The sequence below is a fragment of the Trematomus bernacchii genome, unplaced genomic scaffold (genome assembly GCF_902827165.1).
Source record: "Trematomus bernacchii unplaced genomic scaffold, fTreBer1.1, whole genome shotgun sequence".
Taxonomy (NCBI): Eukaryota; Metazoa; Chordata; class Actinopteri; order Perciformes; family Nototheniidae; genus Trematomus; species Trematomus bernacchii.
Genome location: NW_022987870.1, coordinates 131,176 through 155,981, shown reverse-complemented (window position 1 = coordinate 155,981; position 24,806 = coordinate 131,176). Strand labels below are relative to the sequence as shown.

Genomic DNA, 24,806 nt, shown 5'->3' with positions numbered 1-24,806 from the left:
GGTGTATATCAGTATGTAGTGTCTCTACTTTAAAGAGTCCTCTCCTGCTGATGTGCAGCTGTATATCAGTATGTAGTGTCTCTACTTTAAAGAGTCCTCTCCAGCTGATGTGCAGCTGTATATCAGTATGTAGTGTCTCTATTTTAAAGAGTCCTGCTGATGTTCAGGTGTATATCAGTATGTAGTGTCTCTACTTTAAAGAGTCCTCTCCTGCTGATGTTCAGGTGTATATCAGTATGTAGTGTCTCTACTTTAAAGAGTCCTCTCCTGCTGATGTTCAGGTGTATATCAGTATGTAGTGTCTCGACTTTAAAGAGTCCTCTCCTGCTGATGTTCAGGTGTATATCAGTATGTAGTGTCTCTACTTTAAAGAGTCCTCTCCTGCTGATGTTCAGGTGTATATCAGTATGTAGTGTCTCTACTTTAAAGAGTCCTCTCCTGCTGATGTTCAGGTGTATATCAGTATGTAGTGTCTCTACTTTAAAGAGTCCTCTCCTGCTGATGTTCAGGTTCATATCAGTATGTAGTGTCTCTACTTTAAAGAGTCCTCTCCTGCTGATGTTCAGGTGTATATCAGTATGTAGTGTCTCTACTTTAAAGAGTCCTCTCCTGCTGATGTTCAGGTGTATATCAGTATGTAGTGTCTCTACTTTAAAGAGTGCTCTCCTGCTGATGTTCAGGTGTATATCAGTATGTAGTGTCTCTACTTTAAAGAGTCCTCTCCTGCTGATGTTCAGGTGTATATCAGTATGTAGTGTCTCTTCTTTAAAGAGTCCTCTCCTGCTGATGTTCAGGTGTATATCAGTATGTAGTGTCTCTACTTTAAAGAGTCCTCTCCTGCTGATGTTCAGGTGTATATCAGTATGTAGTGTCTCTACTTTAAAGAGTCCTCTCCTGCTGATGTTCAGGTGTATATCAGTATGTAGTGTCTCTTCTTTAAAGAGTCCTCTCCTGCTGATGTTCAGGTGTATATCAGTATGTAGTGTCTCTACTTTAAAGAGTCCTGCTGGATGACAGAAAGAGAGATACCTGTGAAACCCTTGTTGCAGCAGCTCCACACAGATGTTTTGCTTCAGACTGTTTCTGAACCTGGTGAAATGAGAGAGGTATTTATATTTAATGTATATATACGAGGAGAACAAACAAACAAACGATGAAGCAGAAGGTTTGGAGAAGCTTGACACAAGTAGTTGAGGGTGCATACATCGTTCTTTTTAAATATATAATATCACGTCCAGCCTGTAAACTCACAGAGAGATTTCCGCCTTGGAGAGAACCTCAGCTGATTTATCTGACCCAGGTGGGAGGAACTCCTTCTGCTGCTTCCTCCGGCTGAAAAGACAAATACAAAACACTTGCAGCAGTCCGTACCTACTTTAATAAAGCTTGTCATTCACTGCGTGTTATTGATAAGTACTGCAGTAGTATTACTCACCTGTGCTGAGTACTCTTCCTCCCTTTGTTGTTGTTTTTGGAGGGGATTTCGGGTAGAAAAGGCCCGGAGTGTTGTCGCTGTTTTACTGCTGAGTTCATCTTCACCTGTCAATCAAAGCATTGGTTCATACTATTGCATTAATTCTTTACTTTGAATTAATTTACATTTTAAATTAACACATTTAGTGTACCTGAGTGAGCTTAAAGGATAGAACAAGTTATGGTTATATTGACAAATGTACTAGTGTTTATATTTAATACATCTGTATTTGATCTGTTTTAATTGTTAGTTTGACATTTAGTATACCTCTTGTTTTTTAGATTAATGTATTTGTATGCATGGTCCTTAAGAAATATATTTAAAAAATATACATACTAAAAACATACATACAGTAATAGTTTTTATTAAAATCATGTTTTCTTGTTTACACAGTGCTGGGGATTGTAATGACAGAGCTAACGGCTAACAGCTAACCGCTAACAGCTAGTTAGTAATAAGTGTCAATAACTCTTAACAATCCCACAAAATCAACAACAGGTCACAGAAGTCTATCTCTATTCTAAAAAAGTTAATTATAGTAAAAAAAAAGGACTAATACATCTCAAATGTTAAGATAGCTAGCACAGTTTGTTTACATATATTAACAAACTAACAATTATTTCACCTAGAAACTAACTTTAAAAACCCCTTCTTTTTTTCAGGAAACATGTTCTAACAACACTATGCTGTTAATAAAGGTAAAACACACTGAGATAGTAACAGAAATATAGTTATTCACTCACTTTTTGATTCTAAAACAAACTTTTGTTTTCAAAGTTTTCACCGTTGCTCATGCTACTACTGCTGTTACGTCACCATGGCAACAGCAGGGACAGGCCGCGTCCCAACAGGAAGATCACTGCGGCTGCGTTCCATTCAGAAATAACAGACACATGGAGAAAAATAACTAAAATCTTGAAATCTTCTTTATTCTATACTTTAGTTCAACAGATTTAGAAAAGATGGCAAACTGGGTTAAGTTACAGTTGTGTCAAAGACTCTCTCTCTCTCTCTCTCTCTCTCTCTCTCTCTCTCTCTCTCTCTCTCTCTCTCTCTCTCTCTCTCTCTCTCTCTCTCTCTCTCTCTCTCTCTCTCTCTCAGATGTTGGAGACCACAGGGTGGAAACTCTCTGAATCTGATGTATTCTCTTCAAAGCGTCCAATAAAGTTCTCGTTGAGGCTGGAACCAGCAGCAGCTGACGCTCTGTTTCCTGTCGCGGTTTCATTCACTTGTTTGTTCCTCTTAATTACTCTCCAGTGTGATTTGTTTATTAACCAGCAGGGCTTTTATAGTTCCACGAGAGGAGACTAATAACATAACTGTAGTTCACAGAGCTGGTGGTCTGATAAAGTCTTTTCATCGCTGTGGAAACAGTCTTATTACTGGATGTTTGGCACGATGTGACGTCTTGTTTTTAATGTAACTGGCTGATTCACTTCTTAGATAGGACACCGATCAAAGACACATGAAGGGAGTTCAATATTTGGGACTTTTTGTGTCTTTTTGGGGGAAATAGTGCAAATGTAGACACTGTTTTACTTCCATCAGAGTCAGAATACTTTAATTATGCTGGAAGAAATTGGGCTTTGTGAGAGTTGCTCCATTTAAGAAACAAATACAATAAATGAAATAAATTGGAATGAGTAGTAACCTGGTTAAAACTAAATCAAATATAGTACAAATATTTAGATAAATATAAGAAGTCAAAGTAATGATGTGTGTGTGTGTGTGTGTGTGTGTGTGTGTGTGTGTGTGTGTGTGTGTGTGTGTGTGTGTGTGTGTGTGTGTGTGTGTGTGTGTGTGTGTGTGTGTGTGTGTGTGTGTGTGTGTGTGTGTGATCTGCCTGCATGGTAGGAGTCACGTACAGCTTTCATCTGTTTATCTCTCTGTTTACTGAAGCACTGAAACAAACAAACTGAGATGGAGTCAGTCTGAGAGCGGGTCGCAGGCTAAGTGCTTTCTATAATGTTCTCTAGTTCAATCGGGAGCATCATCTTCATCAGATCTTCATCATGTGTGTGGCTTTGGGATGTGAGGGAGAAGTGTTTCTAAAAATCATATTTTTCACGAGTTTCTTAGAAAACAGATTCCTAAATCTAACCCTAGTTTTTCAATTTCTTTCCAAATCATGTCGAGACTTTCCTTAAATGTATTTTTCGGATCTTTTTTCTACATATTTTACTTTGAATCTTTTGACATTTTTCAGATGAATTTAAATATACATGCAAACAGGGAGTCACTGCTTTTATAACACAATCAGATTTATATAATTCTTTCAGATTTGTTCAAGTATTCTTTCAGATTGACTTGAATATTTTTCTGATTTTTTAAAATTATTTTTTCAGATTTATTTCTGATTTCTTTACACATATTTCTTATTTACAATTATATTTTAAAATTATTTTTATCTAAACATTTCGGTACGACTTTACAATAAGAGTACCCTTATAAAGGGTTTATGAATAGTTTGTCATTCATTTATTAATTAGGTTGTGAACACTTTATGAATCATTAATAAGCTTTTATATGACATGAGATAAACAGGGCGACTGTGACCGGTTGCTTGCCAAATAGTGAGCCCACATTTATCTGTACTGCTAAGCCTTATATTGGCTACCTAGCTTACTTCGTCTCCTTCATCAGCCAGCATCCTTGGTATCTGTTGCTCACTGAGTTGATTCTCGCTAAGTAGCCAATATAAGGCTTAGTCATCTTGCCAAATAGTGAGCCCACATTTATCTGTACTGCTAAGCCTTATTAGAAATGGTAGTAACTCATTAATGAATGGTGATTTGTTTCAAACAACAAGGCTCCCTTTTGGCAACTATAAATGTTAGTAACTCGTAAATAAATGGTCATAAGAGATGCCAAGAAACATCAAGATGGATGGGGGGGGGGGAATCAACTCAGTGAACAACAGATACCAAGGATGCTGGCTGATGAAGAAGACGAAGTAAGCTAGGTAGCCAATGTAAGACTTAGCAGTACAGATAAATGTGGGCTCACTATTTGGCAAGATGACTAAGCCTTATATTGGCTACCTAGCTTACTTCATCTTCTTCATCAGACACACATGCTCTCCAGTACAGGTTAGCTCTGAGTGTAATGGCGCGTTTCCACTACAGCGCGGAGCACGGTTTAAGAGGGCTGTGACGTCAGCGGCCCGTCTTTGGTTGCGTTTCCACTTGGCCTAGTACCGGCCGGCGGGTCCTAATTCACAGTTTTTCTGGCCTCATAAAATCGTGGGTCTAGGGCCAGAGACAACGAGGCTGAGTCGGGCTGATTATGCTAAACTAGAGAGAGCATCGCTGGCAAGGGGGCTACAACTACAACAAGATGGACATATTTGACCGTGATTTAATTGTAATACACGTTTCAAAATGATGCCGAAGTAACAACATACTGATACCGGTTAGTAAAAACCATGAATTAATGCTTTGACAAGTCTGCAGACAGACGGCAGGCGAAAAACCTTTAAAAATGCGTGTTTTCTAAATGGAGATTGGCTAAGCTAACGCAGTATATGCTCCGACCGTCCACACTCACAACAACGGCCTATACAGACATAAATAAAGCAGCGACTGTATTCACCATGACACAGACAGTCTGTGGTTTGTACTTGTTTAACTTTTGTCTAGTTTCTGAACAGATATGAGGAGCTGTGAGCTCTGAGTGCTAACAGCTAACGGCTGTGTTGTTTTTCTGGGGTTCTCATTGAAGATGACGTCACGGCTCCGCCTACACTGCGTTACTATAGATACTGCCCCAGTTCCTAAACTGTAATGGGAATGCGCCATAAAGTGAGCCAGTCCTAACGAGGCCTAGCCATACCGAGCGAGGCCGAGCGAGGCCGTGTAGTGGAAACGCGCCATAAGTGTCTGTGACCGGTTGCTTGCCAAATAGTGAGCCCACATTTATCTGTACTGCTAAGTCTTACATTGGCTACCTAGCTTACTTCGTCTCCTTCATCAGCTAGCATCCTTGGTATCTGTTGTTCACTGAGTTGATTCTCGCTAAGTAGCCAATATAAGGCTTAGTCATCTTGCCAAATAGTGAGCCTGTGTTGATGTATGAAAACTATGTTAGAACTGGTTTATAAATGGTTCTTAATGATTAATAAAGTGTTTACAACCTAATTCATAACCTAATTATAACCCTTTGTGAACCCTTTATAAGGGTAGTCTTATTGTAAAGTGGTACCAACATTTTACTTATGCGGTCAGTATACTTTATATATGTATTTCTTACATTTTCCTTTTACACATTTGATGAATAATTCATTTTGTCTGATTTTAAATAAGATCATTTCTGAATGAATGTGAAAGCTGTATCATGAACAGCAATGAGACGCTGCAGGAACAGCACTTTTCTTTTATTGTTAAGACTGATAAGAAGCGTTCTTCAGATGCAGTATGAACCACGTCCTTGTGCACATTTAATAAGTTAAAATCCTACAGAATAAAGTGGAGTAAAGTTTAACGTGGTTTAATAATAAAGTCGTTGCTATCTCTCGTGTTCAAACGGGCCAATAAAGTCCAGCTTTTTGTCTAAATGAAGTTTCACTGCCTCAATTTCCACAACACGGTTTTATGAAGTGACTCTTTAGAGAAGCTGTGTTCAATCACGTGTGTGTGTGTGTGTGTGTGTGTGTGTGTGTGTGTGTGTGTGTGTGTGTGTGTGTGAGACTGTGTGTGAGTGAGACTGTGTGTGAGTGAGAGACTGTGTGTGAGTGAGACTGTGTGTGTGAGACTGTGTGTGTGAGACTGTGTGTGTGAGACTGTGTGTGTGTGTGTGTGTGTGTGTGTGTGTGTGTGTGTGTGTGTGTGTGTGTGTGTGTGTGTGTGTGTGTGTGTGAGACTGTGTGTGAGTGAGACTGTGTGTGAGTGAGAGACTGTGTGTGAGTGAGACTGTGTGTGTGAGACTGTGTGTGTGTGTGTGTGTGTGTGTGTGTGGTGTGTGTGTGTGTGTGTGTGTGTGTGTGTGTGTGTGTGTGTGTGTGTGTGTGTGTGTGTGTGTGTGTGTGTGTGTGTGTGTGTGTGTGTGTGTGTCAGATAGTAAAGATGGTGTCAGAGTTTATGGGATGTTCCACTGTAAAGAGGGGTAGACAGAGGGAGTCAAACTGAGAGCTTCAGTCTGACTGCGTTACTTTAATCTGGAGGACGCTGAGAAACACTTCTTCTTCTTCTTTTTCTTCTTCTTCTTCTTCTTCTTCTTCTCTGGTTGGATTTAATTTATTTTAACAGAAGAAGACGGACAAACACAAAAGGTGAGATTCAACACAAAGATCTCGCTTTCTCAATTTGAGCTTTGAGTAAAATTATTCCACATTTTCAAAGTTGAATAAGAGTTATTGTTATTGTAACACATCGTAGGTCATTATGGACTTTTTCAATAAGCACAATTAAATGAAATGTATTAAAACATTAAAACTCACTTCCATTACTGATTATTGAACTAATATACAGTTTTATGCAAACATACCCTTGGCAAAAATACAATGATTCTGTATTGTGTATATTGTACAGAGAACACACTTCTTCTCTGGTTGCATTGAGTTTGGATTTCATTTATTTTATCAAATGATATTTGAATTCTGTAACATTTCCTCACATTTGAAGAAAGCCTTTGCGTCACATGACCAGAGACGTAGACTTTTAATAACTTGTTGCTGTGTCTAGTCTTCATCCTGACTTTAAAGCCGGGACTTTTTAAATATTAAAATGACTTTTAACCAAACAAGCAACAGCCAGACTGACATTAAGATCTTAAATGCAGACAGACATTGACCTGCCGTCTGCATAACATTTAGCGAAATACTTTTGTCTGTCATTGTGTATTGATGCATATAATTGTATTTCATAGATTGATGAATGACGTTGTTACCATGTCTAATGGAGCATTTTAGCGTCTTTTAACTATTTGTTTTGGTTTCCTATCGATGATAACAACCTACTAATTGGTTAATTCAACACAGATGAATTGTCTTATAGGTCGAATCTAACATTTAGAGAAACATCCCTTTCTAATAAAGCCCGTGTTTTGTTTGTGTTTTCTCCACAGATTTCCTCAAAGCCTGAAATCATCAAATGTCAACAAACTCCTCTTGAACTCAGAGCTGGTCTTTTTCTTTCTGGAACAACAATACAACAACTCCTCCTGGACGATTAGCGGTTATTTTGGATAGCAACGATATGTGAAATTAACTTTAACACATATATATATTTCTGTTGTAAACGCTGGATGTCAGAAGTCTGAGCTAAAGGACATTTCTGCATCGTGACGCGTTGCCGGCATCTTTCATAAAACAAATATACCCAAAAGAGACACGTATATATCGTTTGTTCAGCGTCGTCTAATTGTAAAATTGCAGGTTCTAGCGCTCGTTCTAAAACTAAGAAAAGTTCTACACGGTCTTGAAATGTTGATCTAGACTAACGTTGGGTTATTAAGTTGTTTTATCGCTCTCTTTGTTCAGCTCAGGCGTGATTCGGTCTATGTCAACGGTTTCTAATCTGGCTTGTAGAGTTTGTTCTAAAGCGAATAAAGAAGTTCTGGAAATACTTCTACATTTCCACCGGGGTTAGGCGGTTTGAAGATGTTCTCTGGAGCTGTGAAAATGGATTCAGAAAAGAGTTCTGGCAACAAATCCAGTTCCAGAATCCCCTCCACACCCAGCCTTGTTTTCTTGCTGCTTCTCGCCTCGTGTTTGACGTCCATCGCCCCCGTTGGATCCCAAAGAACCGTCTCATCGGACATGTCAAACCTTCATAGCACCGACCCGCCTCACAGAGAACCAAATCTGCTCCAAGAAACCGCCATCAAACCCCCGACCCTGCTGGAGAAAACAAAACCAAAACACAACAAGCTGAAACACAACAAACACGAGAGAAAGCAGTCCCTGAACGCCTCGTTGTTGTTGAAAAGACGCCCTCTGTCGCCCCCTAGCTGCCTAAAAGTCACCTCCATCAACACCGCCTTCAAATACATCAACACCGTGCTTTCCTGTGTTATTTTCGCCGTGGGGATCATCGGGAACGCCACCCTGCTGAGGATCATCTACCAAAATAAAAGCATGAGGAACGGCCCCAACGCGCTGATAGCCAGTCTGGCTTTAGGAGACCTGATCTACATCGCCATCGACATACCTATCAACGTGTACAAGGTAAACAGATTCAGGGTTTGTTTGTTGACATGTTGTTTTATCAGTATCTAAGGCACGGGTGTCAAACTCACTTTCACCGCATCATTTTTGTATAAATGGATGTTATTTGACATGATGCATGTGGTTTCTATTCCTCATTCTGATCTGTTTCTATGCCTGAAATAAGGAATTCAAGTAGGACAAACATTGTAATAGTGACACTTGGGGAGATGGGAGCAGTGTGCTGAGTTTACAGGAGCAGCAATGCATTATGGGATACACAACAACTTGTCTGTGGTGTGTTTATCAGTCAGCAGGTTGAGTGTTAGATGGATAAGAGCACTAAAATATCCCCTGACTGAGATAACACACACTTAATAATCTGTGTGTGTGTGTGTGTGTGTGTGTGTGTGTGTGTGTGTGTGTGTGTGTGTGTGTGTGTGTGTGTGTGTGTGTGCGTATAGCTGTTGGCGATGACCTGGCCGTTTGCAGACAGTGTGTTCGGGCTGTTTCTCTGCAAGCTGTTTCCCTTCCTGCAGAAAACCTCCGTCGGCATCACCGTCCTCAACCTGTGTGCTCTGAGTGTGGACAGGTAACACACACACACACACACACACACACACACACACACACACACACACACACACACACACACACACACACACACACACACACACACACAAATACCTGTACTTTCTACTTCTTACATGTTGAACACAAATACCTGTACTTTCTACTTCTTACATGTTGAACACAAATACCTGTACTTTCTACTTCTTACATGTTGAACACAAATACCTGTACTTTCTACTTCTTACATGTTGAACACAAATACCTGTACTTTCTACTTCTTACATGTTGAACCCAAATACCTGTACTTTCTACTTCTTACATGTTGAACTCAAATACCTGTACTTTCTACTTCTTACATGTTGAACCCAAATACCTGTACTTTCTACTTCTTACATGTTGAACACAAATACCTGTACTTTCTACTTCTTACATGTTGAACCCAAATACCTGTACTTTCTACTTCTTACATGTTGAACTCAAATACCTGTACTTTCTACTTCTTACATTTTGAACACAAATACCTGTACTTTCTACTTCTTACATGTTGAACCCAAATACCTGTACTTTCTACTTCTTACATTTCCCAAACAGGCTGGTTCCTTTAGTTTGAATGTGTGTTTGGTGGCGTGATCATTATTCTTTAGAGTCATTGCGTGCCTATTGATTTGAACACGATCCGTGTATCCATCATTTCCTGGTCTTCTCTAAAGAAGAGGGACCAATGAAAACGTTGTCATGTTGCCGTTGTTCAGCATGGAAACATTCATTAGCTAACAATGACATTATTGTTCTATTAATATAAAGGGAGGTCAGGTACTCTTTAAAACAGCTGCTAGTTATGGGTACTTTTTACTGAAGTACATTTCAAAGCCTCTTTACTTTTACTTGAGTAAAGAAGTTTAGTCAGTACTTCTACTTTCACCAGAGTATTTTTAAACACGAGTATCTGTACTTCTACTTGAGTAAAGGATGTGTGTACTTTTCACATCTCTGCACACACACACATTAACCTCTGACCCCCTCAGGTACCGGGCGGTGGCTTCCTGGTCCCGGGTGCAGGGGACCGGTGTTCCCATGGTAACGGCGTTGGGCATCGGGGGGATCTGGCTGCTGTCGGCGCTGCTCGCCGTGCCCGAGGCCGTCGGGTTCACCATGGTTACCTTCGAGTACAGGAACGCTACCATGAGAACGTGCATGCTGCAGCCCAACACCCCCTTCATGACCGTGAGTGTGTGTGCGTGTGCGTGTGCGTGTGTGTGTGTGTGTGTGTGAGTGTGTGTGTGTGTTACTGCAGAACCTGAGAAGTGTCAGAAACATACACAGAAAATATTTGTAAAATATGCAAAAATGAGAGACAGATATTAGAAAAATATTAGAAATAATGTGAGAAATGTGTTGGAATTATTAGGATAACAATTGAAAAATTAATGTATTAAGCACAGTGTCAAATAACAGTCAAATGTTGCATTTTTTTGTGAAAAACGTCCTAAAATATGTGAATAAAGGCACAAAAATACCACAAATACGCGTGAGAAAATGTCCAAAAATGATGTAAAATGTCTGTAAAAAGTCATAAAGAAGTCATAAGAAAATATGTTAAATATCCAAATGATTGGCCAGAAATATAACTGTTTAATATTCTTCTCAAAACAGAATCCCAATGTTAGTTTTTAACCATTAAAATGTGAAAAGGTAGCAATAGATGAAACTCAGACAGTAGTTTTTTAAACAAATATACAGATAAAGTTAAATATAAAGATATCATTAATACCAAACATTAATTTGAACGTGTGAGGAACAAATCTATCAAGTTGGTTTGAAATACCAAATTCTGCCTAAGATGTTTAAATAAATAATAACGGCACATTTGACAGGTTATGGGTAAAGCCTGATCTCAGATCGTCTGTATGACGGATGTTCTCTCTCTTGTGTTTCCAGGCTCTCTGATTTGTTGTGTTTCAGGGCGAGGTCTCTTTGATAGTTTAAAACATCATTTCCTGTTTACATCTGCAGGTCACATGTGCACTCAGAACTGACCCGGGGTCAGCTGACCTGCCATCAGTGCTCAGACGTCATATTAACTGCAGTCAGTGCACTCAGGTTAATCTAGAACATATTCATTGAAATAATAATGAATGAAAATATGTCTTAGTAACAGCGTTAATTAAAGGGGCCCTTTTCTGCTTTTTGGGGTCTTCCCTTTACTGTAGTGTGTTATACAGGTTTTAGTGCATGTAAATGGTCTGCAGAGGCTCAAATCCCTGTGTTCCCTCTCCCACAACCCCCTGAAAACGCCTCAATTGGACTTTGTTTACTTCCAGAACATAGTGACATCACCATGTAGCGCTCCAACACATTGTACGTGCAGTGGCGTTTTTATATGTACAAAAGTGGTGGGGCACAACAAACTTAGATGTCTATATATAAGCTTCTGCAGTGACGTGCAGTGAGGTTCATGGCTGGTGAGGCACTGGCACTGACTCTTCAGGTTTACAAATATTATATTTTGACCTAAACCAAAATATAATATTATTTTCAAAAGCTTTTTTTGTCTGATGCTTCGATTAATTTTAAACAGACAGTTCAACAAAAGGATACCCAAAAAATGTAATTTTATCATTTAAATATTGAATTGTTCTCTCTTAGTAAGATCCCATTTTCAATCAAATTGCAGTCTTACCTTGACTTGAAGATGAAGTCCATTTGCCTATCCTTCTGGACAAACATTTCTATTACTTTTTTGTAAAAGTCCTCCTTATGTTCTTGTAGTTTCAAAAGTCTATCATAAATCTAATCCATAGATTTATGATAAAAAAATTATATAAGTAGAGTAGACATGTGGATGTTATCCGGCTGAACAAAACGTGCATTTATCTAACAGGTACGTTTCCCACAGATCTTATTTCGAGCTATTTTCTAAAATCCTCTGGAGAAATCTCATTGCTTTTTTGTGCTTACTTCCTGGTTTTAGGACGCGCCACTGCAGCTCTCTCGTCTCCTCTTCACACAGCACACTTTTCGCGGCACACGTACTTACAGCCAATCAGCTCTGAATGATTTGAGATGACGTATGGTGGGGATGGTAGCTCTGTGCCCCTCTGGTCATTATTTTTTTGCCACACACATTACATTACAAAATACTCTGAGCATGCGCAGTGTAGTTTTTACAGTCACCGTTCACTTCACAGCAAGAGGAAGGGGCATAATCAGGTTTTGTCCCACATGGCTCTAAACAGCTCAATAGGCACACACTGTGACTGTAGACACACTAATTAGAAGAACACAGACTAAAACAGCAATGTACAGACGAATCAGATGATTAAACATGATCTTAAAATATATTTTATATATTTTTTTTATTTTTTTTTTTTGCATTTTTGTAATCATTATTTGTAATACTTTCTGCTGACACTAGGTGGGGCTGTGCCCCACCTGCCCCTAATGACCAGTCGCCACTGTGTACGTGATAGGCTAAAGGGGCGGGATATCTCTAAACTGGTTAACCAATCACATCAGAGTCGGCGAGCTAACCAATCAGAGCAGACTGGGTTCAGCTTCTGTGTGTTTCTGTGTGTTGCAGTTCTATAGAGACGCGAAGGACTGGTGGCTGTTTGGGTTTTACTTCTGCGTTCCTCTGACCTGCTCGGCTGTGTTCTACGGACTCATGACCTGCGAGATGCTGCGGCACCAGAAGGGAAGCCTGAGGATCGCCCTGAGTGAACACCTCAAACAGGAACACACACACACACACACACACACACACACACACACACACACACACACACACACACACACACACACACACACACACACACACACACACACACACACACACACACACACACACACACACACACACACACACACACACACACACTGATCATCCTCTTCTTTCCTCCCGCAGCGTAGAGAAGTGGCGAAAGCAGTTTTCTGTCTGGTTCTGATCTTCGCTCTCTGCTGGTTCCCTCTCCATCTGAGCCGCCTCCTGAAGAGGAACGCCTACAAATCCCACGATGCCCACCGCTGTGAACTGCTAAAGTAAGCAGAGGAACACACACATTTAAAATATACTGTATCAGTGCAAAGGAAATGCTCTCAATTCATGGGAAGATGTTAATTATAAGTGTTAATTTATTTCACTAAATTCTCCCCCAAATTTCTATCCAAAATACATTTGTCAAATATTTTTTTTAAATGTCAGAAAAATATAAGAAAATATAAGTAAAATATGTTTAAAAAGATGTGAACAAATTGCTGAATTAAGTCTTGAATAAAAGTGTTTAAAATCTGGGAAAAATGTCAGGAAAATATGCAAAATATGTTCGTCAAATCTGTAGAAACTAAGAATGAAAAAAATGAAATATGTTTGAGAAAAGCTTGTAAATTGTCTGAAATGATTAGGAAAAAATATGAAAAATCAGTTTATAAAGGAGGTTGAATAAGCATAAATACGTCAATAAACGTCATTAAAAACATGTTTAAAATACCTGAAAAAACGTCAGAAATATCTTTTTTAAATTGGAAGATGATGTACACATTATTTGATTTCTTCTTCTTGCAGCTTCCTGTTGGTGCTCGACTACTTCGGCATCAACATGGCGACCATCAACTCCTGCATCAATCCCATCATCCTCTACTTCGTCTCCAAGAAGTTCAAAAACTGCTTCAAGGTGAATATGAGCGTCAGTCCGGGGGTCAAAGGTCGTGAGAGTCTCAATGTTTAGGGTTTAAAATATCTCCAGTGATAAACATGGAGGAGGTCGTGACGTCTGATGAAAAGGAAGTGTACACTTTAAAGGTCACTTCATAAAGACAGAGAAAATAACACTGAGGTTTATTTAAGTTAATCCTAAAGTCAACATGTTGTTGTTTTGGTTTTTATTTGTATTGTTTAAATACCAAGGCACTCACCTGGACATCAGCTGGAGAGGACTCTTTAAAGTAGAGACACTACATACTGATATACACCTGAACATCAGCTGGAGAGGACTCTTTAAAGTAGAGACACTACATACTGATATACACCTGAACATCAGCAGGAGAGGACTCTTTAAAGTAGAGACACTACATACTGATATACACCTGAACATCAGCAGGAGAGGACTCTTTAAAGTAGAGACACTACATACTGATATACACCTGAACATCAGCAGGAGAGGACTCTTTAAAGTAGAGACACTACATACTGATATACACCTGAACATCAGCTGGAGAGGACTCTTTAAAGTAGAGACACTCCATACTGATATACACCTGAACATCAGCTGGAGAGGACTCTTTAAAGTAGAGACACTACATACTGATATACACCTGAACATCAGCAGGAGAGGACTCTTTAAAGTAGAGACACTACATACTGATATACACCTGAACATCAGCAGGAGAGGACTCTTTAAAGTAGAGACACTACATACTGATATACACCTGGACATCAGCAGGAGAGGACTCTTTAAAGTAGAGACACTACATACTGATAAACACCTGAACATCAGCAGGAGAGGACTCTTTAAAGTAGAGACACTACATACTGATATACACCTGAACATCAGCAGGAGAGGACTCTTTAAAGTAGAGACACTACATACTGATATACACCTGAACATCAGCTGGAGAGGACTCTTTAAAGTAGAGACACTCCATACTGATATACACCTGAACATCAGCTGGAGAGGACTCTTTAAAGTAGAGACACTCCATACTGATATACACCTGAACATCAGCAGGAGAGGACTCTTTAAAGTAGAGACACTACATACTGATATACACCTGAATATCAGCAGGAGAGGACTCTTTAAAGTAGAGACACTACATACTGATATACACCTGAACATCAGCAGGAGAGGATTCTTTAAAGTAGAGACACTACATACTGATATACACCTGAACATCAGCAGGAGAGGACTCTTTAAAGTAGAGACACTACATACTGATTTACACCTGAACATCAGCAGGAGAGGACTCTTTAAAGTATAGACACTACATACTGATATACACCTGAACATCAGCAGGAGAGGACTCTTTAAAGTAGAGACACTACATACTGATATACACCTGAACATCAGCAGGAGAGGACTCTTTAAAGTAGAGACACTACATACTGATATACACCTGAACATCAGCAGGAGAGGACTCTTTAAAGTAGAGACACTACATACTGATTTACACCTGAACATCAGCAGGAGAGGACTCTTTAAAGTAGAGACACTACATACTGATATACACCTGAACATCAGCAGGAGAGGACTCTTTAAAGTAGAGACACTACATACTGATATACACCTGAACATCAGCAGGAGAGGACTCTTTAAAGTAGAGACACTACATACTGATATACACCTGAACATCAGCAAGAGAGGACTCTTTAAAAGTAGAGACACTACATACTGATATACACCTGAACATCAGCAGGAGAGGACTCTTTAAAGTAGAGATATTATACACCTGAACATCAGCAGAATATGTCCTCTTAAATAAATCTGTCTTTGTGTCTGTCTCTCTCTCTCCTTCTGTGTGTCTGTGTGTCTGTGTGTCTGTCTGTCTGTGTGTGTGTCTGTGTGTCTGTCTGTCTGTCTGTCTGTCTGTCTGTCTGTCTGTGTGTGTGTCTGTCTGTCTGTCTGTGTGTCTGTGTGTGTGTCTGTCTGTCTGTGTGTCTGTCTGTCTGTGTGTCTGTCTGTGTGTCTGTGTGTCTGTCTGTCTGTCTGTGTGTCTGTGTGTGTGTCTGTCTGTCTGTGTGTCTGTGTGTCTGTCTGTGTGTCTGTCTGTCTGTGTGTCTGTGTGTCTGTCTGTCTGTGTGTCTGTCTGTCTGTGTGTCTGTCTGTGTGTCTGTCTGTGTGTCTGTCTGTCTGTCTGTCTGTGTGTCTGTGTGTCTGTGTGTCTGTCTGTCTGTGTGTCTGTGTGTCTGTGTTTACTGTGTGTCTGTCTGTCTGTCTGTGTGTCTGTGTGTGTGTCTGTGTGTCTGTGTGTCTGTGTGTCTGTCTGTGTGTGTGTCTGTGTCTGTCTGTCTGTGTGTGTGTCTGTCTGTCTGTGTGTGTGTCTGTGTGTGTGTCTGTGTGTCTGTCTGTGTGTGTGTCTGTGTGTCTGTCTGTCTGTGTGTCTGTCTGTCTGTGTGTCTGTCTGTCTGTCTGTCTGTCTGTCTGTCTGTCTGTCTGTCTATGTGTCTGTCTGTGTGTCTGTGTGTCTGTCTGTCTGTCTGTGTGTCTGTGTGTCTGTCTGTGTGTCTGTCTGTCTGTCTGTCTATGTGTCTGTCTGTGTGTCTGTCTGTGTGTCTGTCTGTCTGTAGTCCTGTCTGTGTTGCTGGTGTTATTCTGGCTCTCTCTCCAACAGCATGCTGCCTCTGAACCATGGAACCAGTCTGCAGTACAAACACACCGACCACTGAGAGCCCGTTTCTCCCACTGCACCTGAACTCAGCACCAACTACATTGTGTATAAAGGATAACCACTATATTTATCCTCTAATGTTTAGTTTATATACATTTTTATTGTGTATTTATTCAGGTTTTTATATGTTTTATAGACTTGTTATGGTATGGTGATTTAATATATGGCAAAACATATGTGGACTTACATATACATGTTGTGTTTTTGGTTCAGTTTGTCTGCTTTTTAGCAGAAATACAGAAAAACGAGTGCCTTAATTGTAATGAAACTTGGAAGAAAGTTAAAGCAAAGGTCAAGTTTACACATATTACAATTTGGAGCCAATCAAGATCACAGAATATTAAGATGTTTTGGAAATAGTGTAAGTTTTTCATGTTTTATGTCAGTTATTTCTGTGTATTTTCCACCTTATTAAATGTTTTAAATAGAGGGAAATACAGGCAGACATGCAGGGCATTCATAAGCAACAAGACATACATCAAATACATTAAATTATATTAATAAAATGTTAAAATATGCATCATATTGGCTTCGTAGTGTATTTGTTATTATTTTGTTGTATATGTAAACATTGCAGCACTGCGCCCCCTGCAGGCTGGACTCATCATTACATCCCATAATATGAAACTGCTGCTGATTTGTTTGTTCTCAGCTTTATATATTATTATGCAGAATTCAGGTCAGTATATATACTGATGTCTAAATGTATGTTTATTTTATGTGCAGGGAACTTAACTATTAGTTTTGTGTCGATTATATGAAATTATATATTTGTATTTATCAATAAAGCTATATTCTCAAAGCCTTTGACAACATGTGTGTGGTATATGAATGCATTTGAAGGAGATTATTAGAAACATAATTTCCAACTATTTTGATAATTTATTTATAATTTAAGTCATGTCTAAATAAATATAAATAACCTAAATAATTACTTAAAACAGAATTTTTTCAAAAGTTGCATAACTTCTTTCACTCAAGTAAAATATATTAAAAAATATATTAATAATATTACAATATTTACTTATTTTCTATAATAATAATAATTCGTTTTAAATAATAAATAATATATCTTTTACATGATATTTTGTTGTATTTATGGTGCAACGTCCCTATTTAATTCATTTTAAATTAATTACTGAATAAAGGATGATTGGATTCAAATATCTCTGAATTAAGATAACGTCATTTCCCTTTAACCACGTGACTCATGCTCACTGATGCGTTTGAGTTTCCTCCCCTTCACGCGGGCACGTGAACACCGGGAACAGGGAGGAGAAACAACGGAGAAACGGAGCTCCGCCGCGGACACCGGACGGCCAAAGCAGGGCGCGCTCTGAGCGGGGAAGAATGTGACGGTTTGTCGGTGTGTTCTGTGGAGCGGAAGAGGGAGCCGTTGCCTGGCAACCAGCAACGGCTCCGAGGAGGAAAACAGGCCAACCGTCAGTTCATAGTTAAAAAAGGTCAGAATCTGTAAATATTAAAGGAAACCTATCATGCTATATTTAAATGATATATTTTAGGGCCATACCTAAATAAGGTATATTTATACGTTTCTGTTTTCAAAATACCAAACAGATCATGCATTTTAGCCATGCCTCATTTCGCTCTATGTGCTGTTTGCTGTCTATGGGTCTGATTCTGCTGACCACGCCCCCCTGCAGGAGAGGGGAGACGTGCTCTGATCAGCTGCTGGGCTGTCAGAAGAGGGGGAGAAAAAGAGATCTCCGTCCTCCGTGTTATTATAGGCCTATAGAGTCATTATTCATTTGTTTTAAAGCTCAATAAATAACAAAGAAGACCTTTGACCGGCACTTTTCTAATTTTGTCCGGAAGATTTAAACTTTAACGGACATCTTGACCGGCGAAAGAAAAAATAGTTTTTTTGTCCTGAAAATCCCAGAATTCTCACTTGTTTTAGTAAATCAGGGATTCAAGTACAAATTCTGAGAAGTGTTTGTTTCGAGAAAAACCTACTTTTAGTAACATCCCTTTTCCCCCTCTCGTTGCCCTAATCCTCTCCAGTGAATCCACGCTCTGTGACGTCACGTTTTTAAAATGTTGGAGACTATTTTGGTATCTGCAGATGTTTTGTATCTGAGAGGAGAACGTGTTCTCATCACGAGGTTCTCCGCGCTGAACGGTCCTTTACGTTTTGTTCTAATCATAATAAATAAACACACCATATCTAAACACTACAGGACTAAACATTATATCAATTTATACTTTTTAACACTTTTTGAAGAAGGCACTCACAAGGTACGAGAAAAAAACAAAAACATTTTTATTACATTACATACTTTTTACATCATTTAACAAAATAAGACACTGACAGCGTTGGAGACATTTGGTCCTCTGCTTAGTTCCTGAGCGACGTCCATCATGCACTTGTTTCAGCATGATGGACGTTTTGAGTCAGAGTTTTTCACATAAACACGACATTTAAAATAAATATCTTGTGCAAATTAAAATATTTATTTAACCACTAAACGTACTCTCAGTTCCTGTTTACTTCTAGCTAAACGAGTAAACATTCTGCAGATATTTAACGTTAAAGTTAATGCAGAAGATTTAAGTTATATTCACATACAATCATAAAGGCATAATGCTGCCATTGGTCTCTTAGGCCCCGGCCCCACGGGAACGAAAACGGGTTGAATCCGCATATTTCTCTTGCGTATAGCCCTTTAAGCTACACGACGCCGTAACGGAAACGTAGAAACAGACCCTGCAAACGACAACGGGTCCAAAGGTGGATAGATCTGGGAACGGAGCGCTCTGGGGGGTCCAACGGGGCCGTGTGGTCGCCTATACGGTCATCCGTTTCTGATAATGACGACGCAATAGCCCCGCCTCTCCCCACCTCTGCTGCTCACCCCCGCAAAAGTACACTGCACACTGAATTCAGATTATTTATCTTTATCTCGATATGGACATAAACGCGAGTGAAGTCTAATCTGACAGGACGGAGACACGCAGCTCCTCCCGCTGTGATGCAGCGGGAGGAAAACACACACTTCAAGTCAGATCATCACCCTTAGCTATTTTAATTACCTCTCAAACTACCTAAACTAGTTATAAATATGTTCATTTTTACTGTCGGGTCACTCATTACAGGATCAGCTGCTGCATGAGACAGACACTGACACTGTGAGAATAGAGGAAAAAGAGACAGCCTCCGTGTATTTTATTATTAAATATCATTATATCGTCGTTATTCATTTGTTTTAAAGCTCAATAAATAACAATGAAGACCTTTGACCGGCACTTTTATAATTTTGTCCGGAAGATTTAAACTTTAACACACGTTGACCGGCGAAAAACTCTGCGCGGTTCCCTCGGCCCCCACCGCGGAGAATAAACAGAAGTGCAGCCATGACAACCATTCTTCTTCGATGCTTTTGTGGAGGAAGTTACTGCTTTTGTGGAGGAAGTTACAGCGCCACATACAGGCTCGGCATATGTACTGCAGCTTTTCCAGCGGTTGGATGTAAACGGAGCCGTCTCGTGTGGGCAGACACTATCCGGTGTATATTGCGTGGGGACGGAAGCTTTTTGGCGATTGCGTTTGCGTTAATCCTATGCGTTTTGCCGTATGCGTTCCCGTGGGGCCGGGGCCTTAGGTTCAGCTTAATTGTGCAGAGTTGGTGGGGGGGGGGGGCTGACATTTACAGTGTAGGAGAGTAACTGAGCTAACTTGGCTACATAGCTAACGTCAGAACACTGTCCAGTATTTCAAGTAACGGCTAGTTTGATCCCGTTTAACATTCGTGATATCTAGACTAACTTCATTAGTGCTGGTAGATCACCGTCAGTAAATTAGTTTTTAGTCATCAATCTGTGGGGTATTAAAGCCCTTAATGCACACACACGCTGCATTTACTGTGATAAGAAAAAGTACAATAATAATAATAATAATAATAATAACAATAACAATAACAATAACAATAACAACAACAATAATAATAATAATAATAATAATAATACATTGGACTTTGATAGTGCTTTTCCTAATGCCCAAAGACGCTTTACATCAAATCAGAAACAGAAACAGTACAAAGAAAACTAAATGAGTCCAAGAGTACACGGTTACTCTTAGAGCATTGCCGCTTTGTTTTCACTATCTGTTTGTGCTTGTTTTGTTTTGTGCTCAACACGTGGTATTGGCTCAATACGCTCGGCCCTCATCTGGAACAAGTAGAAACAGATAAAGTCGACACAGGTCCTTACAGTAATGCATTGCGTGTCAAGATGTTGTTTCCCCGGTCGGTCCACTTGTTTCCAGACGTGCTGCAGGTCAGAATCCCACATCTGATGCTCTTATCACCACATATTCAGCAGAGGAGGAAGGAGGTGAGTTGGTTTCTGACAAGCAGCACGGCAGCTGGAGGGAAAAGAGAAATGTGAATAATAATTATTAAACTGTCTCCCTCTAGAGACGTTCTGTCAGAATACACTCAAGAAGCAACCACACATGTTTCCTTCTGACTTACATCTCGTCTTTGACACTTGTGTTTCAGGAAACGCCCAACAGCCAGTAAGATGCAGAAAGCCAGAACCACGAAGCACAAGCTCCAATAGTGCCGACCAACTAAAACCAAAGAGACAGCGTCTACAGTAACTGCCACACAACAGACGTCTTAAATAAACTCAAAAATGCTGAAACTCTTCACTTTGTTCTCTCCTTCTTACCTTTGACATCAGTTTCATTTTTTGGATCTGGAGTTTGGAGATTTCCCTGAAACTGCGTGGTCGTCAAAGTGTCATCAGAGATTGGATCTGAAAACACAACAGTTGTAGTGATCTTTAGCCTTGTTGTTCTTTATAATGAATCATCATTAAACATGTGTACAAACCATGCTGGATAACACAGTTGCTACACGGTGTGTGGAAGGGCTTGAAGAATGTGGACAAGTTTGCATCGTTTAATCGACCAAAATAACGAATTATGACGTAATAGATATTATATATTTACATAAAAAAACGTACCAAAGACTTCCAGCATTATGTCGGTATCAATCCACAGCATTGGGATGAAACATCGGTATCTCCCGTCATCAGAGAGCTGCAGGTTTCTGATCCGGAGGGAAACGTTCCCGAGTTTCAGGCCGTCTGCGAACATCTCCGTCCTCCCAACGTACGACGGCATCGTCAGGTCCTCCTGATGCTGGTTTTCAGGGTACAGGTGAATGTACCAGTAGTCGCTCTTTGGGTCTTGGGGGTCCGGTGGGACGTTGGGCCGCCACCACCTCACCAAGATCCCCTCAATATTGCGCTCAGGCTGCAAAATACACGGCAGGAGGACATCACTACCCAGAGGAGCCCTGATTGGCTGAGAGGAACCAATCAACTGAGGCCGACCTGTGAAAATATAGGGAGACGTTAACTTTAAAGGGGACCTATCATGCAAAATGCACTTTTGTACGTCTTTTCTACATGAATATGTGTCCCCGGTGTTCCAGGGAACTCACCAAGTGTCAGAAAACACAACCCTCTCTATTTTCCTCCATACCCAAATCTCTAAAAAAGGGGCTGCAACGGATCTGATAAAAACTGATCCAGATTTGAACACTGTCCCGACGTCAGCGCTACGGCTATTGGGCCAACTCTCCACCTATCAGGGGAATGTGGGGTTGGGCCACGGCCGGCCATTGCCGCTCGAAAGCGCTGGAGACGCTGTAGTACATATGCCAGGCCTGTAAGTGGCGCTGTAGTCTGCCACAAAAGCAGCGAAGAAGACTTCCCGCGCATGGTTACCATGGTTACCCTTCTGTTTATTCTCCGCTGTGGCTTTCTTTCTCCCTCCCCGAGGCAAGCGTTTGCTGCCGCTGCTTTAATTCAATGCAATCCCTCCGCATCGAGGCAAGCACTGTAATTCTCTCCGGTTAGTCCACCAGCAGATGACAAACACCCACCTCTCCGCCTCTTCCAAGGAACGAGGGGACCGTGCGGCAGAGTTTCAGTTTCAGTTTCTTTCGCCGGTCAAGATGTCCGTTAAAGTTTAAATCTTCCGGACAAAATTAGAAAAGTGCCGGTCAAAGGTCTTCTTTGTTATTTATTGAGCTTTAAAACAAATGAATAACGACTCTATATAGGCTATAATAAAACACGGAGGACGGAGATCTATTTTTCTCCCCCTCTTCTGACAGCCCAGCAGCTGATCAGAGCACGCCTCCCCTCTCCTGCAGGGGGGCGTGGTCAGCAGAATCAGACCCATAGACAGCAAATAGAGCGAAATGAGGCATGGTTAAAATGCATGATCTGTTTGGTATTTTGAAAACAGAAACGTATAAATATACCTTATATAGGTATGGCCCTACAATATATCATTTCAATATAGCATGATAGGTTTCCTTTAATGACGCGCACACACACACACACACACACACACACACACACACACACACACACACACACACACACACACACACACACACACACACACACACAACACACACACACACACCACACACACACACACACACACACACACACACACACACACACACACACACACACACACACACACACACACACACACACACACACACACACACACACACACTTGCCATTGCTTATAATAATACTCAGGTCTTGTACTTGTTTAAAAGGTGAGGGGTGGGTGGTAGTGGAGTACAGCGCTTCCCGATTGTCAACGGGGGGGGGGTGGTGGTAGTGGAGTACACTGTACAGAGCTTCGTGACCGCGGAGCGTGTGAACGTTGTGATCAGCTGTTTTAGCGCAGGGCTGCTGAACAGACCGACGTTAACAGCAGCCCTGTCTGTGCACACAGAGACCGACTCTGTCGTCCGGTGAACTAACCGCCTTCTGGAAAAGCTTCACATTTACGTCGGTACGCAAATGCGCTTTGTGACACAAGTGACCGTACGCATTTCAGATTGTTGCCGCGCATGCGTACCTGCGTACCAGTTATGTGCACCCCTGTCTATAACACAGCAGGGCTATGTATTTTAATCACTTCAACTCCTCCACATGTTTGTTTATGTATAATCACAATACTTTATAACATCATACAGTAACATGGCTGTAGACTCTTAAACATGGTTTCAACTTGAGTCAAAGTAGATTTGTACTTGTTTAACTCAGCCAAAGTAAGCTTAACATGTTGACACAGTTTGACCTTAATTAGGATGCTAATCTTCAGCTTTGATAACTAATTACAAAGAAATAAATAATGTTAATTTATTTTCTGTTGCACAGTGGACCGTCTCTCTGATGTAACTTTGTTCAATCACCTTTTAAGGAGTTTTTTCAGAAACGTCTATCATGCTAAAGAGGAAACAGCTACAGTAGAATGAATGAATAAAACATAATTTACCTTCAGACCAATCCGTCCAGGGGACCAGAAATACAGCCAGAGCCAGGAGAGGCATTGTAGACCCAGGCACCAAGTGAACCATGACGGACAAAAAGACAGAGAAATGATCAGGAACTCATTTCTTTTTAAACTGCGTCTGGAGGGTCTGGAGTCGTGCTTTGGGAATTCCCTGTGATTAGGAAACACATGGAGAACACGCATGCGCAGTGGTAAGGGAACGTATTTACAATGGTGCTTTAAAACCGAAAGTAAAGATCGTGGGGATTTTTAAAGTGCAAATACTTAAAAAAAATTATAATTGCAAGACTAAGGATTGAATATATATGCAAGAGTGTGTGTTTAATGTAGTTTATGATGTGTAAAGTGTTGGTGTGAGCGCGGAGACGACACGGTGTTTGGGTAATGGCGAAGTGCGCAGTTAATAAACCTCTCGTGAGGGGGGGGGGGGTTACATATTTAGAAAGTGTTATGGGGATTTCCGGTGTAAACAATGAACAGGTTTACTGAATTATACAGAGTGGGGGAAAGTATAGACCTACATTTATTCAAGTAGCCTATTGTTCTTGAATAGTAATAAGTGAGGTGATTTACTTTATTATCTTCATTTTAATCTACTTTATTCTCAAGTAAAAGTCCTGCATTCAAAATGTTCCTAAAGTAAAAGAAGTACTCAGATCTTGTACTTGAGTAAAAGTAGAAGTACTCAGATCTTGTACTTGAGTAAAAGTAGAAGTACTGAGATCTTGTACTTGAGTAAAAGTAGAAGTACTCAGATCTTGTACTTGAGTAAAAGTAGAAGTACTCAGATCTTCTACTTGAGTAAAAGTAGAAGTACTCAGATCTTCTACTTGAGTAAAAGTAGAAGTACTCAGATCTTGTAATTGAGTAAAAGTAGAAGT

General features: G+C 40.3%; 3 protein-coding genes across 5 annotated transcripts in view; 1 reads left to right on the top strand and 2 right to left on the bottom strand.

The window, feature by feature from the left end:
- Positions 1 to 2,278, bottom strand: part of ttc29 (tetratricopeptide repeat domain 29) — a 7,773-nt gene extending 5,495 nt beyond the window's left edge. The window contains 4 exon segments of the mRNA XM_034113837.1: positions 1,030 to 1,089; positions 1,252 to 1,332; positions 1,436 to 1,539; positions 2,218 to 2,278. Coding sequence (XP_033969728.1) covers positions 1,030 to 1,089; positions 1,252 to 1,332; positions 1,436 to 1,533 — 239 coding nt within the window. The 5' untranslated portion in view covers positions 1,534 to 1,539; positions 2,218 to 2,278.
- Positions 2,279 to 6,625: 4,347 nt separating this feature from the next.
- Positions 6,626 to 17,091, top strand: LOC117469433 (endothelin-1 receptor-like). Of its 2 annotated transcripts, none has more exons than XM_034113834.1 (8): positions 6,626 to 6,740; positions 7,535 to 8,636; positions 9,080 to 9,207; positions 10,214 to 10,412; positions 12,769 to 12,921; positions 13,093 to 13,226; positions 13,750 to 13,858; positions 16,512 to 17,091. In XM_034113834.1, exons 2-8 carry the CDS (start codon positions 8,070 to 8,072, stop codon positions 16,590 to 16,592), a joined length of 1,371 nt encoding a protein of 456 aa, XP_033969725.1. In that variant the 5' UTR covers positions 6,626 to 6,740; positions 7,535 to 8,069; the 3' UTR covers positions 16,593 to 17,091. The 2 variants fall into 2 exon arrangements, with proteins under 2 accessions (XP_033969725.1, XP_033969724.1); XM_034113833.1 differs by having other exon boundaries at positions 16,468 to 17,091.
- Positions 17,092 to 20,114: 3,023 nt separating this feature from the next.
- LOC117469434 (butyrophilin subfamily 1 member A1-like) lies at positions 20,115 to 24,106 on the bottom strand. 2 transcript variants are annotated; one of them, XM_034113835.1, is made up of 5 exons: positions 23,908 to 24,106; positions 21,558 to 21,929; positions 21,261 to 21,347; positions 21,062 to 21,189; positions 20,115 to 20,952 (listed from the first exon to the last, which is right to left on the bottom strand). In XM_034113835.1, the coding sequence occupies exons 1-5, from the start codon at positions 23,987 to 23,989 to the stop codon at positions 20,866 to 20,868; spliced, it is 756 nt and encodes a 251-aa protein (XP_033969726.1). In that variant the 5' UTR covers positions 23,990 to 24,106; the 3' UTR covers positions 20,115 to 20,865. The 2 variants fall into 2 exon arrangements, with proteins under 2 accessions (XP_033969726.1, XP_033969727.1); XM_034113836.1 differs by having other exon boundaries at positions 21,062 to 21,159; positions 23,908 to 24,105.
- Between the last annotated feature and the right edge of the window lie 700 nt (positions 24,107 to 24,806).

Excerpts from the sequence above, each read along its gene's own strand:
- LOC117469433 (XM_034113833.1), top strand. The coding sequence starts at position 8,070 with ATGTTCTCTGGAGCTGTGAAAATGGATTCAGAAAAGAGTTCTGGCAAC. Across the intron at positions 8,637-9,079 it reads TACCTATCAACGTGTACAAG|CTGTTGGCGATGACCTGGCC; the intron begins GTAAACAGATTC and ends GTGTGCGTATAG. Across the intron at positions 9,208-10,213 it reads TGTGCTCTGAGTGTGGACAG|GTACCGGGCGGTGGCTTCCT; the intron begins GTAACACACACA and ends TGACCCCCTCAG.
- LOC117469434 (XM_034113835.1), bottom strand. The coding sequence starts at position 23,989 with ATGGTTCACTTGGTGCCTGGGTCTACAATGCCTCTCCTGGCTCTGGCT. Across the intron at positions 21,930-23,907 it reads CTGGACGGATTGGTCTGAAG|GTCGGCCTCAGTTGATTGGT; the intron begins GTAAATTATGTT and ends ATATTTTCACAG. Across the intron at positions 20,953-21,061 it reads ACAAGTGTCAAAGACGAGAT|CTGCCGTGCTGCTTGTCAGA; the intron begins GTAAGTCAGAAG and ends TTTTCCCTCCAG.